Source organism: Triturus cristatus, chromosome 3_2 (genome assembly GCF_964204655.1).
Source record: "Triturus cristatus chromosome 3_2, aTriCri1.1, whole genome shotgun sequence".
Taxonomy (NCBI): Eukaryota; Metazoa; Chordata; class Amphibia; order Caudata; family Salamandridae; genus Triturus; species Triturus cristatus.
In genome coordinates this window covers 1,087,643,202-1,087,657,502 of record NC_140584.1, presented here as the reverse complement: position 1 = coordinate 1,087,657,502, position 14,301 = coordinate 1,087,643,202, and the positions used below count along the sequence as shown (strand labels likewise).

At 45.2% G+C, this 14,301-nt stretch overlaps 1 protein-coding gene across 1 annotated transcript in view; it reads left to right on the top strand.

Annotated features, from left to right (window-relative positions):
• The window catches only part of COL26A1 (collagen type XXVI alpha 1 chain), a 779,433-nt gene that overhangs the window by 716,318 nt on the left and 48,814 nt on the right, over window positions 1-14,301 (top strand). Inside the window, exons 9-12 of the mRNA XM_085649850.1 lie at window positions 3,487-3,579; window positions 6,036-6,097; window positions 12,260-12,322; window positions 12,975-13,019. Coding sequence (XP_085505976.1) covers window positions 3,487-3,579; window positions 6,036-6,097; window positions 12,260-12,322; window positions 12,975-13,019 — 263 coding nt within the window. The remainder of the gene's footprint in view (window positions 1-3,486; window positions 3,580-6,035; window positions 6,098-12,259; window positions 12,323-12,974; window positions 13,020-14,301) is intronic.

The following is a 14,301-nucleotide window of genomic DNA, read 5'->3' as shown; positions in this document are numbered from 1 at the left end:
GTCAATGTGTTCATACTGTATTGTAGCATTTTTATACCTCTTGTTGAGGCCACGATGTGCCGTTGAGTGGTTTGTACATGTGTAGTGTATTGATGGGAAAAGGTGTTGCTAGAAGTCATCTCTGTTGAGTTTTAGAGTCATTTGTGAGGCCCACATAAGGTGCTCCAGCCCTGGTGGAGCAGCATGGACGTGTGGCTTATGCTTGTGGTTGTAAGCACTAGAGTTGGAAGATAGGGTGGGCCGCAGCATGCACAAACCTCTCCGCAGGTGCAGCCTGGGTTCAGTTGGGTCCAGCATTTGCAAAAGCCTGATTTTCATTTCTTTTACTAAATTCTGTATGTTTGTTGTTGGTTCTTATCCTGTTTGAGAGCGCAGCATTAATAATAATGATGATAGTAGTGGAGCTTGTAGAGTGCATGGCTACTCCAAGACTTAGTGTCCCATCGCTAAAGGTCCACCCTCCCGCAGGCCAAGAGCGCATTGAGGGATTCTGGATCTTTAGCGCCGGGACACCTTGTTTTGGTCTGGGTTCGCATCCCAGAACCTGAATGTCAGCACTGGGAAGGATCTACTCCCAGAGGAGTTATCAGACATGGGGTCGTAGAGGATCTGGGGTTTCTCCTACAGTTGCATAACTTTCTCCTGTATATATAATCATGCTGGGCAGTGGTTAATTTGTAAACAATAAGTGCCGGGGCTCTCGTTGGGAGGCAGCTTGAACCAGTCTATTTCTCCTGTTAGCGGTGCATAAAACAGAACCAACTACAGACCGTGAAAGTGCGGTGAGAATGTGGTTCCATGTCCAGAGCTGCGGACGTCGGAGCTGGGAAACCAGGTTTCAGTCTCAGCTTTGACTTAACATGCTGTGATTCTGGGCAAATCACTTAATCTCCCCTTGCCTACCATGAATGAATGTGTCCTTCACTGGTGCTCATGAAAAGCACAGTTGTTGATTAAATGCCAGTGCTGAGCACCGGAAACAACCAGCTCAAATTAAGCACTGATGCTGGGGCTGACTACCATGGCTTTTGTTTTTTGCTGATGCTGTTCAGCATCAGTAACAATCATTTTTGTTTCATTTCGCAGATGATGTTCAGCATTCTAAGAAAGCACTGGTAAAGCCAAAAGTCCAGCTCATGCTTTTCAAGGACCTGTTGGCTCTGCCAGTGTTTGTTTTGTAGGACTGATTAGACGAGGTCGACTAATTGATTTCAGGCATTTTCAAAGATCGAAGTATCACCAGAGGACACTAGAATTTTGGTCACTAAAGTCAGCATCTAGATAAACTCATTGGTTCTTAACAACTTTTGATGGCTCCAGAGAGGGGCCTGAAGCAATTGGTCAGATCAGCTGTAAATGGCGACTTTTCTAAAGACTTCCCACCTCAAAAGTGTCTTCCTCAATGGATAAAGATACCCTTGCTTCGAACAGCTGCAAAATACCATCAGGCGTCAAATTTGTTTACTGTCAAACTTCCTATTACAGTCCTTCCTTATATATTACCCCATGCAATGCCCCTGAAGCTTCTCTCCTACTTGAATCCTTGCAGCCCTATGTCACATTGGTGTGCATTTTGGTTTCCTGACGCATGACCACACATCACAAACATTGGATATCCTTCGTTCCAGGATACAGGCATGACGAAAAGTCACTCTGACCCATAGGATATTGCCAGCACAATGATGGAGATCTTGATGTCGCGCTCAAGAGCAGCAGTCGGTGGAAACTCATAGAAGCAGCCTCAAGGAAAGCCCGAACACAGTGGAGACTATGTGCTCACATCGAGCTTGCAAGTTTTAAGAAAAACAAGGGTACCCCAATACGTGAACCTGGGGTGAAATATGCAGTAAAAAACACAATGGTTCGGGTGTGGCCAAAAGGTCCAATAATAAAGTGATCCTAAGGAGAGCACTTATGGTTAGAGAGTTGAAGATTAATTATTTTAAAGGAGCAAAAACATTAATAATGTACATAGGGACATAAGTCAGTTCATGTGAAACATTTAGTTCCACAACAATAGAACTCAGGTGCTCACACAATAAGTGAAAGAGGCGTGACGTGCAGAGTGATGGTGAAGTTTAAAATAACGGCATCGCATTGACAACAATAGTGTAAAACTCCTCAAGCAACTTTATAGAATAGGAAGAGTTTTGTTGTAAAGGGTCAACGGCGTTTCGTTCTCAACTGTTCGAGATCATCATCAGGACATATAACGGGTGAGCAAGCTGAATTGTGTAAACTTGAAAGTCAGGGTCAGCTGTATAAATTGCGCTTAATGATTTGCTGCCAATAAGTCAATAAAGTTTTGGGAGAGGAGCGTGAACAGCCCAAGCAGCATGACACGCTGAGCTCCTCCCCCAAGACTTTCAAAACATGAACTGGGAGTGACTTTAACTAAACTTATTGGCAGCAAATCATTAAGCGCAATTTAGGGAGTTCCAGGTCTTCGCAGCGAGGTAGGTGATTCAATCACAGTGACACCGAGTGACGCCCATACAGCTGGCAAGTCTCCAACAATCTCTCCCAGTCATTGACATTATCAGCACATTCCAATATGTTCAACCAAACAAGTACAGAGGAATAAAGAATGGGTGCCACAAAACACTTTTATGAAATTTGCTCTTTTGGTTAAACTATGGAAATAAAAGCTCTGAAACATGTTCTGTTCTCTTGTGTGTGTGTTTGTGTTGGCATATATAGATCTGCACTATGAGTGTGTGGTCTCTGCAGTTGAGTGAATGTTTCTGGTATTAGTCAATCCATACCTGTATGTTGTTAGGTTGAATTGTGGGTTGAGTGTGTATGCAGTGCTTTGTGCGCTGTAGTAACAAATGTGACACGTGTACAGACTGGTGGGACATTCAATCAATCAATCAGCATGTATAGAGTGCAGCAAATCACCTGTGAGGGTGTCAAAGTTCTGGAGATGTTTGCTACTGCGGGGTGGGTTGTTTATTCGAACATCTAGGTTTTGAGTTCTCTCCTGCATTGTTGGAGTGACTGTGCGGTCCTGAGGTGCAGGGAAAGGTTATTCCATGCCTTGGCTGCCAGGTGCGAGAAGAAGCGTCCTCTGCTGTTGGCTCAGAGGATCCGTGGGGTGTCTGCGAGGGAGAGGGAAGCAGATCGAAGGTGTCTGGTTGGTTGGTGGAAGGGGAGGCATTTGTTGATTTATGCTGGTCCTTCGTTGTGCTAGGCCTTGTAAGCGTGGGTCAGCATCTTGAACTGGCATCTCTTCTAGATCGGGAGCCTGGGTAGTTTCTTGAGGTGAGGTGTGATGTGGGTCCTTCTGGGGGGTCAAGGATGAGTCTTGCCGCTTAGTTTTGTATCTTCAGGAGGCGGACATTGTACTTTTCAGGTAGACCGGTGTAGTGTCTGATTTAAATCCAATTTCTATGTAATCTTTCAACAGTAAGATTATCATGATTGGCCCCTAACATCCTGTTGAACTCCAGTTTGATTCATTGACTTATGTGCTCTTTCACGCAGACGGAGAACCTCACCTGGCGTCCACGTTTACTGAAACTGCTGTGGCGGGGCTGCCTGGTCCCCGGGGGCCACCCGGCCCGACAGGGCCTTCAGGTAACGTAAAACAAAGGAAATCAAGGAGAAGACTGCTCCCTGACCAGTGTGCTTCCTCTGCATAAAAGATGAGTGGGTACCAGAGCCACAAGCACTGCCTCGTTTGGTGATCACTTCTGTGAACAGTAATTTGTGGCACAGCCCCTTACCCAGGGTGCAAAAAGGGCGTAATCTGTAGCAACACCCTTATTGCTCCTGTCTATACAGGTTGGAGCCTGTGGTGTGGCCCCTTACTGATCCAGAGTGTAAAGCATGGAGTGAGTGGCAAAGTACTTACTACTCCTAGGTGTGAGTGAAATCTGTACCAGATCACTTAGTCCTCCTGAGTGCAGTCTAATGTGGTGTGTTTACTTCTGCTTGTGGAAAGTGTGCAGTCTGTAGTGAAGGACTTTACTGCTCCTTGATGTAAAGTCACAGAGAGCTTACATCTCCTTGGTGTAAAGTGTGGAGTCTTTGGTGGGCATTTACTGCTCCTGGATGTAAATGGTGGACTCTGTGGCGAGGTCATTACTGTTGCTCGGTGTTAGGCCTGCCAATTTTGGCAGAGCACTCGGTGCTGCTCCTCTTTCGAAAGAGTGGAGTCTGTGGCCAAGCACTTGCTACTCCTGAGTGTAAATCATGCATTCTGTGACAGAGTGCTTACTGCCCCTGAGGGTGGACTCTGTCATGGATCACTTAATTCTTTTTGGCGTACAGGGTGTAGTATGTTGGAGAGCACCTACCGCTACTAATGTTGTAGTCTGTAGAGGGGGGTATTCATTTTGGCCTATAGTGGAGCCATTACTGGTCATTGATGTAGAGGGTTATGCATCATCAGTGGAGGAGGGTAAGGTATTTTTCCTGCAACCAAGGATTGTGTTCAGACTGAGGGTCTCTGACATCCTGTCTGTTGGAGAAATGTGAGTACCAAGAGAGGTCATTGGGCATTGGCCTTTGTGCATTCTTAGATTCTTTCCAGGGCTTGAGTAGTGATAGGTCCAGCAACCCCAACCTCCATCCATTCTCCATCCAGTCTCCAACCAGCCTTCGTCCAGTCTCCATCCAGTCTCCTTCCAGTCCCCATCTAGTCAACATCCAGCCTCCATCCAGCCTCCATCCAGGGCCTTGGATTATTATTTACACATATTGAAATACATGATGATTAAAATGTCCCTTACAATACAGCCGGGGTATATATTAGTTCTTAGCTTTTCTCTTGAATTTCTGCAACTCTGCGTTGAGGTCACAGGGTGTGGTCTCGGGGTTGGATGGGTCACCATCATAAACATCCTTAGCATGCTTGGGAACTGCAGGCCTAGACCTGTGACTTACCCGGGAGAATCACCAAAGCCTTGTGTCTGAGTTCCACCAGCCTCTTTTCAGAGAAGACCATTTTCCCAAGTCTTCACATTCCACCCATCTGCTTGACCGCAAATCCCAGCTCTTGATGACAGCCTCATGTCACACAGAGATGTCTGATTAACCAACCAGCCACCCGGCCTGCCAACTATGAATGGCTCTATCACTTCCTGAGGCAATTATCAAAAGGCGTTGCAGGCCTCTGCCAACTCTGTGGACCATCTGGGAATGCAAGACCCTCCCAAGATGGAGGACAGTAGGGTTGAACCAAAGGGAGGTTATATTGAAATTTAATTCCTAAAGGTCAAAAATAGAGCTTCTGATTAATGAAGTTCCATTCTACTAGGAATAACCCGGTTATAGGTTTCACAGGGGACGGAGCATCTCCTGGCCCTCCTGTCAGCTTCAATTTAATGTATGAGAAGGGTACCGAGCAGCACTGCTGTGACCTACCTACCACTTTTCTACTTTAATCGCTGTATTCAGGCCTCAGAGAGGTAACATCTTACTTTATTGGGTCGAAGGATGCTATTTTGTGCTGTTGTTTCCTTGACAAACAGCATTGTCAGCTTACAATATCCAAAAAACAGGTTTTAGGCCCTCAGTCCAACTCCTGCGCAAATCCTAATTCAGATAAGTAAGTAGTTTTGCACCCGAATTGGAATTAGATGTGGTTCTGTAATAGTGCACCCCATTTAAACTCCTGTGGTCTGAAGCATTGGTTTGTATTTAGTTTGTGTGTGGTTAAAAGGTGACCTTGTTCTGACTCAAGCCAAAAAACATGTCAACAAAGGGGAGCCTGTCCAAGGACTGTCATTGCTGCTGTCAAAAAGCCTATTGCTCATGGATGCTACAGAGATTGTTACCACTAAACATGAATGCTACAATATTTCCTTTAAATGAGGGTTGCCATCGTTGACACGAGTTACGGTAGATCTTATGGCTCATACTGAAGGTATCTCATCCCTGATGTTCGTGGTGGACACATTTATGTTTCCCACTGATCTTACAAAATACTTTTAGGTCTAAATCTTTTCTGAATAATCTGGGAAAATTAAACAGTTAAGTCAATGGAAATGTGTACTTTTCTCCTAATTACAATTTGTGGTATTCACTAGGACCAGCAGGACCACCGGGACCACGTGGGCCTTCAGGACCAGCAGGGCTTCCAGGCACACAGGTCAGCCTTTGCATAACATTTGCTTAGATATTATTTGTTTCTTCATGGCATGAAAATAGTTACTCCATATGTTATCATTTCTGAACAGTAAATTTAACAGCTCCTGTTAATGAATGATGCAACAAATGAATGACTGGGCAAATGAATGAATAGATTACTGTGTGAAGTAAACTTTGACACCATCACATTGGAAGAGTTTGAAATCTTGGCGAGGAAGTTATAAGAAAATCTGGAGATTTATCTTGAAATGTCTTCAATCAAACCATGAATTCCAGATGATGGGAGGGTATTGGTGGATATGGTGAATCACAGACAAATACTGTCATCTAATGCTATGATGACCACAAGCATTTAAAGGAAGACAAACTTTAAGGAGTCTCGAAGGACAGAGCTGAAAGGCCACAATATTGTTCTTCCTTTTAGCTCGTTTCTTTCACCAAATTTATAGACGTTAATAGCAGTATGGATCCAATTGGACATGTGACTGTAAATCTAATTCTGATGGAGAAGGTTAAGATTTCATTCACTTGCCCCAGAATGAAGGCCATGTGTGTGTGTGTTTATTGAGAAACAAATCTTCCACTTCAAACTATTAAGTTGCATAGTTAGTGTGGAAATAAGTGCCATGATTCAAATGTCAATATTTTGTTTGTAGTACAGTTGAAATGTGTTGATATTACCTGTACACCTTTAGAAGACTAAACTGATTTACTTGCTCATTAGGGCATGGTTGAAGCCCAGACTCTTGACTCCATCCAGGGTAGACATGGTCTGTGTGTGGTGTCATGGCTTAACAACTGCTCCAATGGTGTATTATCACTTTAATTTAGTAACCTAACAATGTGATTAATGTGTTGTTTAGTTTATAGGTTGGATGATTTAGGACAATGTTCCCCCCACCAGTTCTTTCCTCTAGCCTTTTCAACCTTTTGAGTGTGACGCAAAGTCTATTTTCAGGCACAGAGGAGAGGAAACCTTCAGTTCTCCATGTTCTTGACTGAGTCTTCCTTTTACAAGGGTATGTGATCCTCCAGCAGGGATAGAACCTACCAGCCCCTTCTCTTCTCAGCCCTTGGTTCATGATTGGCTGAGATTCGATTACATTTGTTAAGCACAAATGTTCACTCCAAAAGGCATCTTCGCACTATAGAATTACAGCCTAATGGCAGATTGAGGAACACAACGGCCAGTAAACAATTAACCATACAGTTAAGTTTTTAGAGCTTTCTTGAAGGTCATGTATGAGCTCATAGATTTAATCTTCAGGGGAAGCGTATTCCAAAGTTGTGGTATGAGCAAGAGCAAGGCATGTCCTCCAACTTTGGTCTTCTTCGCACAAGGAACTGAGAATAACAAATGATAATTAGAATAAATGGTTTAAAACTGGGTGATGAGGCTCAAACCAAAAATAAAGGTGGGAAATTCCCTGAACTGCAAATATCCTGCACATGAGAAATAAGGCTTGAAAGGTAACTCTTGCCTTGACAGGCAGCCAGTGTAAATGTGCTTGAGTGTTGGAGATACACAGTTTTCTTCAAACCTGTAGCTACTATTTGTAGGAAGGTGGAATCTGACTGCATGGTTACCCCCACTTTTTTTCCTGGTGTTTTGCTGGTTTTTGACTAGTCTAACTGGGATCCTGCTAATCAGGACCCCAGTTTATCTGCTTTTGCCCTAAATTGGTTGTGCATGTACTTTAGGTACACTATAGATTGGATTCTGGAGTATCCTTATCAGTCCCTAGCATATGGTACACCATGTACCCAGGGCATAGGTACCCCGGAGGCCTCACAGGGGCTGCAGCATGTATTTGTGCCACCCCTGAGAGACCATTCAAAATGGCACCACAGGTCTGCTACTGCAGCCTGTGTAAAGTGGTGCACGCACCCCTTACTTAGATATAGGTTACCTACATCTACTCTAAGTTACCTCACATGTAAACCCTATGGCAGGTCTTATCAATCCTGAAGGCAAGGTGCTGGGTTTTATATGAGAGGGTGCCCCTGCATGAGCAGAGCCCCTCTGCAGCCTTCGGAACCTATTTTCCGGGGTTGTCTGTGATGCAGCCAACCGTATATATTTAAGTGCATTATAAACTCACGGTAAATGCTAACTTTAAAACGGCTGCTTAGAAACATGTTGTGTTTGTTGTCAAACACCTTGGAATCATACCTCTCCACCAGTAACTGGCGGGGGAGGTATGATTCCACCCTTCTAGAGGGACTTATTTGAAACACCGGTACACCCAGTAAAAGCTTTCTCGACCTGGGCATCACAAAATGGATGCTGCCAGCCACAAACACGAGTCTGCCCTCCTGCTGCTGAGCCGAGCTCGAGCAGGGGAAGGCTTGACAATAGGTTTCCTGTCGAAGGGAGGTGTGACCACCTCCCAGACAGGCTTTAGTGTATTGGGGCTGGGTGGGTGCACTCTGAGAGTGCCAGAAAGACTGCACTGGGGGCATATTTGGTGCCCCTGTGCATAGTCTAGGTCAAACCGGTTGCAGGAGCCATTTGCTCCTGCTCTGACACGAAACTGGACAAAGGACATGGGTGTAGCCACCCCTCTGACCTGACCCTCACATAGGTGGGCCCCCAGAGTTTGTTCCACCCCTTCCTTGGGTATAAAGTAGGAACACTGACAAGACTTTAGATTTTACCTGGACTTCAACGATCAACACTTTGCTGGACGACTGAAGAATCTCCCTTGGAGTAAAGGAATTACTCCCGTGCAGCAGCAGGCACCTTAACTCATCTGACCGGTTTGCATCTCCCGAGCTCATCAGGACTCCAAAGATTTCTGCAACACAGGAGGTGGGTTCCCAAGCATCTCTGAGGTCAATCTGCTCTCTCAGCAATCCTGAGACCAGTATCCCTCGTGGAGACCGTGCAACCCCAACTCCTGTGCACCATGTACTTTTGCAGCAGCATATGCTTTTTGGCAATCCCTGAGGCTGTGCTTTGGGCTACGTGTTGTCCTGACCCCGAGCAGTATTTCCACTGAAGATTTCCGGCCTGCACTCCACGAGTGTTCCGTGGGCTGGTATTTCATTATTCAGCTCAAGGTCCCTTTGCGATCCCTGGTCCGTTGGCCTGTGGGTCCCTGTGAAGGTAACTTTGACTTTCCATGGGCTTTCCTGGTTGCGCCAGACGTGCCCTGACTCTCCATTGCTTGGAGAGTCCCCAGGACCTTGCTGGTCCTCACCGTAACCTGTTTCCTCTGCCCGTGTTGGTTGCACTTGCCAAGGGTTGTTGGTGTTCGATCCGGACACTGACTCCTCCCCACGCCCAGCACTCGACATCCTTTGTGGGACAGCTCACCTCCAGACTTTGGTCATTGTCGACGTCTCCTGGTCCCTGTCGCTGCAGAGTCAAGCATCCAATCTTCTCACCTGAAGCACCTGACATCGGTAGGCATTCGTTTACTGAGTCCCTGGTCACCCTGAAGTGAACCAGACTCTGTCTCCTCTGCTTTTAGGTTCTTCTCACCTCGGATCCAGGCTTGGATTCCACCAGACACTTTTCATTTTCCCGGCAACAGCACTTTCTCGCATTGAAAACAACGAGAGTTTCTGACACCACTTTACCCCTATGCACCCGGCTCCTCTGGGATAGGTAACACGGGTAACTCGGTACTCACAAGGGTGCTGGCCTTAGAACATTCTATGTTCCAAAGGGTTTGCTTGAAGTCCTCTCCGAAGTGTCCTTAAACTGTAAATTTCTAACCGCGACTTTCCCATAGAGTTGTACGGAGCCCGTGCCTGTGTTCTCACATTGCACCCGTCCTCCATGAGTCCCCTGTATCACTACTTTGGGTGGTTCCTTGGGGTCCCAGTGATTCTACGTGCTCTAGGCACTCTGTCTAGTGAAGTCGTGGTTGTTATACCACTTTCTTAGTATATGGTTCGGTCTCACTCTGGAGCCCGTAGTGTAATATGCTATTTACTGTCGTTCTAGTTATTTAATATTGTGTGCTTTGTGCTCTAATCTCATAAAGAGGTTAGTAGAGAGTGTTTAGTAATAAATACATATATTTTATATATCTCTTGTGTGGTTCTCCTTTCATTTGATCATTCAGGAGGTTCTGGTCGGGTAAAACAAGCTGCTTTACATTCCTGCAAGACTTAGCCTGAAGTCTGCTCTCCACAGCCACCACTGGGATAGCTTTCTATAAAGGTTGTCTTTAACCTAATCATCAATAAGGGTTGTTTGGACTGGTGCAAGGTGCCCACTTTAGTTAGTGGACAGCATATACCAGGCCAACTTCTCACACAATTGACAGTAAAGTTCAAAATTCTCTGTAGGATTTTAAAGGAAGTCTACAGAAGCCCTAAATAAAGAAGATTGCAATAGTCCATTCTCAAAAGGACATGAGCAGAAGCCACCTGTGTGAATATGCGTTGGTTCAAAAGGCAGATACTTCCTAGTCACCCTAAGGTGAAAGAAACCAGATGGCAAAACAGCTTTATTCTGATGTGCCATAGATAGTTTGGCACCAAAATAGACACCAAGAGACTTGACCTTAAAGGATGAGATGGATCAGGATTTAATAAAGTGGACCATACCTTATCAATTGAATGCTAGGGTATTGAGGGATTTGGGAAAAGGAATTGTTTAGTCCTTCCACATTTTTTTGAGATCCGCAGAATCATCTTTTCTATTTGGTCGAGGCTGAGTTGTATAAATAGACCTCTCACTTTCTTCTAGGTCTCTTCTCAGTAGGACCTCTTGTTAGATTGTCAGAGAACAGTCTAGGGTCTTAGACATTGTTGTAATAGTTCTCTATTATTCTGGACCAAGACATTCAGTAGTGTGTGTCAACAAACGCTGGTGTTATCCATGGTTCTTCCTGGAGTTTAGCTTCCACTAGTGAACAGCGACACTGTCATATCATTTCAATATTTCTCCTCAGGTTCTTGGTTCTAGATTTCAGTTTGGTCTTGCATCCGATTCTCGTTTTCAGTGCCCTTCGAGTAGTTGGCTCTGAATCTGCCCCACTTCCCACAAAGGCTTAATCGTGAAGAAGCTTTCCAGGCTGATTCAGTTTCTTCTTGTTATGTATAAACGGCTATCCTTCATGGCTCTTAATCTATTTCCTAGGAAATTTTATCCTAGGTTATTTCCTACTCACTGTGCTTTCCCTTGATCCTCCAGGTTTTTTAGGGTTTAATGTTAAGCAACCAACCATATTTCAATTAGGTCTGGGCTGATTTCGATTACACTGGAATAATCAGAGTGATTTTGGTAAATCTACATTTATCGGTGAGCGACGGCTATTCATGTTCTGTTCCATACAACCCTACTTCTTGGCGTAAAATGCAATCTAGAGTCCATTTTGGATACAAGGGGGCATTTTTGCACTAAAAAATAGCGCTAAACGAAGAATTACTCTTTGCACGTACTTTAGTCGTAATCCTACAGCATTCTTAGGTAACTCCGTGTAATTGCATTACATGGAAATATGACCACCCTTAATTTCAATGCACTGGTCTTAAAAAACACTGGTGTGCAGCCCATTATTTTTGGCTGTTTTTAGAAGCCAAATTGTCATCTTCCATGCTCGGAAATCTTTAACAGAACGCTCTTGGGTGGGCGCTTAACCAACAGGATTGGCACAGTGTTGGCAGCATCCTATTGTAGCTTCCCCCATTCAAGGTATATCCTGGCTGCCTCAGATTAAGAGTAACATTCTCCACAGCTGTATGGTTAGCGGTGTATCATTGGGTATCTAAAACTGACAACATAAGTGATTCGCTCCACCCAGAAGGCCTTCTACAGAACAAGCAGTTCTGAATCTGAGCAAAACTTTGAAACCTAAATGGGTAACGACAAAGCATGCAAGACACAAGGCACGTTTCCAGCTCTGATAGTGATGTTTTTGCTCCAAACCCTTCCCAAAAGAAGGCCTAATTGTAACCGCACAGCAACCTACAGTCATATTGTCTGAAGGGGGCAATGCTGCTCATCGGCGGAGATTACAGAGTTAAGAACTCTCGTCACCGGCTTGAATGAGGCAATCAATGTATAAAGGGTCCGGAATAAAATGTCTACTCATTTGACTCTCCTAGGCTATAATTTGAGTTAAAATGTACTAATTCCAACAGACTTTTTTTGTTTTCCATGTTACAATGGTTTCTAATAATTTCCTTTCAATGTCTTTCATAGGGTTTGCCAGGGACGCGAGGATATCCCGGAGTGAAGGGTACGAAAGGAGACGACGGAGACAAAGTATGTGAATCGTGTACAACACCCAACACAATATATTCACATGGAGTGTCTGCATAGTGAGCCTTTCTTGAGTTATTCCACCATGTTTCTATGCTAGCACACGTCTAGCTGTGCAACTCTACCTGCTGTCTGTACATTGTAATGTTGAGCCGTTTGCTGCTCTAGTTTCTTTTGCATTTACTGATTCTGTTAACCAATAGCTGACACTCCATAAATCATTGCTCAGGGGCTTCAGAATATTTTGAGACTTCGGAAATATTCACCCTGTTTGGTAATCACAAGCAGTCTAGACATTATAGGTAAGTATTGAATTCTAGAGATAACATGACCCAGCACTCTGAACAGCTGCTCTGTTTTACACCCTGACCCAGACTTGGGAGAGTTTGGGTGGCTGTGGCTGCCCTTCTGGACATGCTTCTCTGCCCTTGTGTCCTTTATTCCTCCTCTCAGGCACAGCTACTGTTTCCATGGTGTGTCATAACTTGAACACTCTCTACATAGACACATGTGTACATGAATGGCCAACGTTAGCCTCCTCTTGCTCAAATGGAAGTAACACAGAGCGTCATGTTGACCCTGGAGTAATAGCTCGAGCAAGTCTTATGTTTTTCTTTCTACATTTAAAAGGCACTTTGTGTTTTTCTTTTCACAGGGCCAGGCTGGAGCATCAGGGGAGAAGGGAGCTAAGGGCCTGCCTGTAAGTAAATGATTTCTTTGTCTGATAAAGTGTGTGTTTGCGAGCTATGACCATGAAACCACCAAACCAGCCGCTGCTGCTCATGGGGACTTGCTGATCGCACTGCTAGTAGGAAACTGATGGAAGCCAGGATAACTGAAGCCATGAATTGCAGGGGATCAACACCAACTAATGAGGGCAAGCCAGAGAATGTATGAGAAGGGCCAAGCCAGGGCTTCAGCTTGGCTCTAAGAGCTAAAGCATATGCGGAGCCAGCACACAATTGTAATGTAAATACTAAATAATCTCTCTCTCACTTTCTCTCATTCTCCTTCAATCTCGCTACCTGGCTCACCTTTCTTTCTCCCTATTTCCATCTCTTTCACTCTCTTTGTTACTCCCTCTGCCTTGCTTTCTGTTTCTCCTTTCACTATCTCTGTCAATTGTTGGCACCACTGTCTCTCTTTAGCTCTCTTTGCTCCCTTACTTCTTCCTTTCTCCCTCTCCTCCTTTGTGTCTTTCTCTTCCGGCCTCAATCACTTTCTTTTAGTTGCTCCCTTTGCTCCTACCTCTGCTTTATCCACTGCCATTCACCCACTCTTACTTTTCCTTCTGTCTTCTTGTTGTCACTGCAAACACACTTACCATCCCCTTTCACCCAGTAACTGGATGCATAGGTTGATTGAATTGAGCCAATCAGATACCTCTGTTATTTCTGCCCACAGGAAAGTATGCTCACTTTTTGGTCCTCCTTGCGGTTCCCACCCCCGCCTGTCCCCACGCGCAGTGAGTGCACCCCAAGTCTGTGTTGAGCGCCTGCACCAACGCATGCACAAACCAGCCCTGGCCCTCCACTTCACGTGCACTTTCCAGCCCAGTGGACATAACGTGATCAGGGATTGCCACTCATGCCACTCGCCCCCTCTGACCTGTGCTCTCCGACTCAGTGGACATGATCCCCTACACCTGCCTACACAGATGCTGAAATCTTTCTTTCATTCTCCCTTGCATACCTCATGGACTACCATTATCACTAGCATGTCGATGCCCCCAGGGTGGCCAGTGCCACTAGCTTTGTTTTTTCAGTGTAGAAATGCAGGTAGCCAAAGGCACAGGACAGCCCCCTCCTCGGATACCCCCAGGCGAGCTCGGAGAATAGTGCGATAGTGCACAAGAGGGAAGCTAGGGGATGCAGAGGCTGAGGCTTCTCGACTCAGCTCGATTTTGGATCAAGAGTCTAAGATGACCTTGAGCCGAGTCGGAGCTGAGCAGCTACAGTAGCAAATTAGTGGTTATGGGGCAT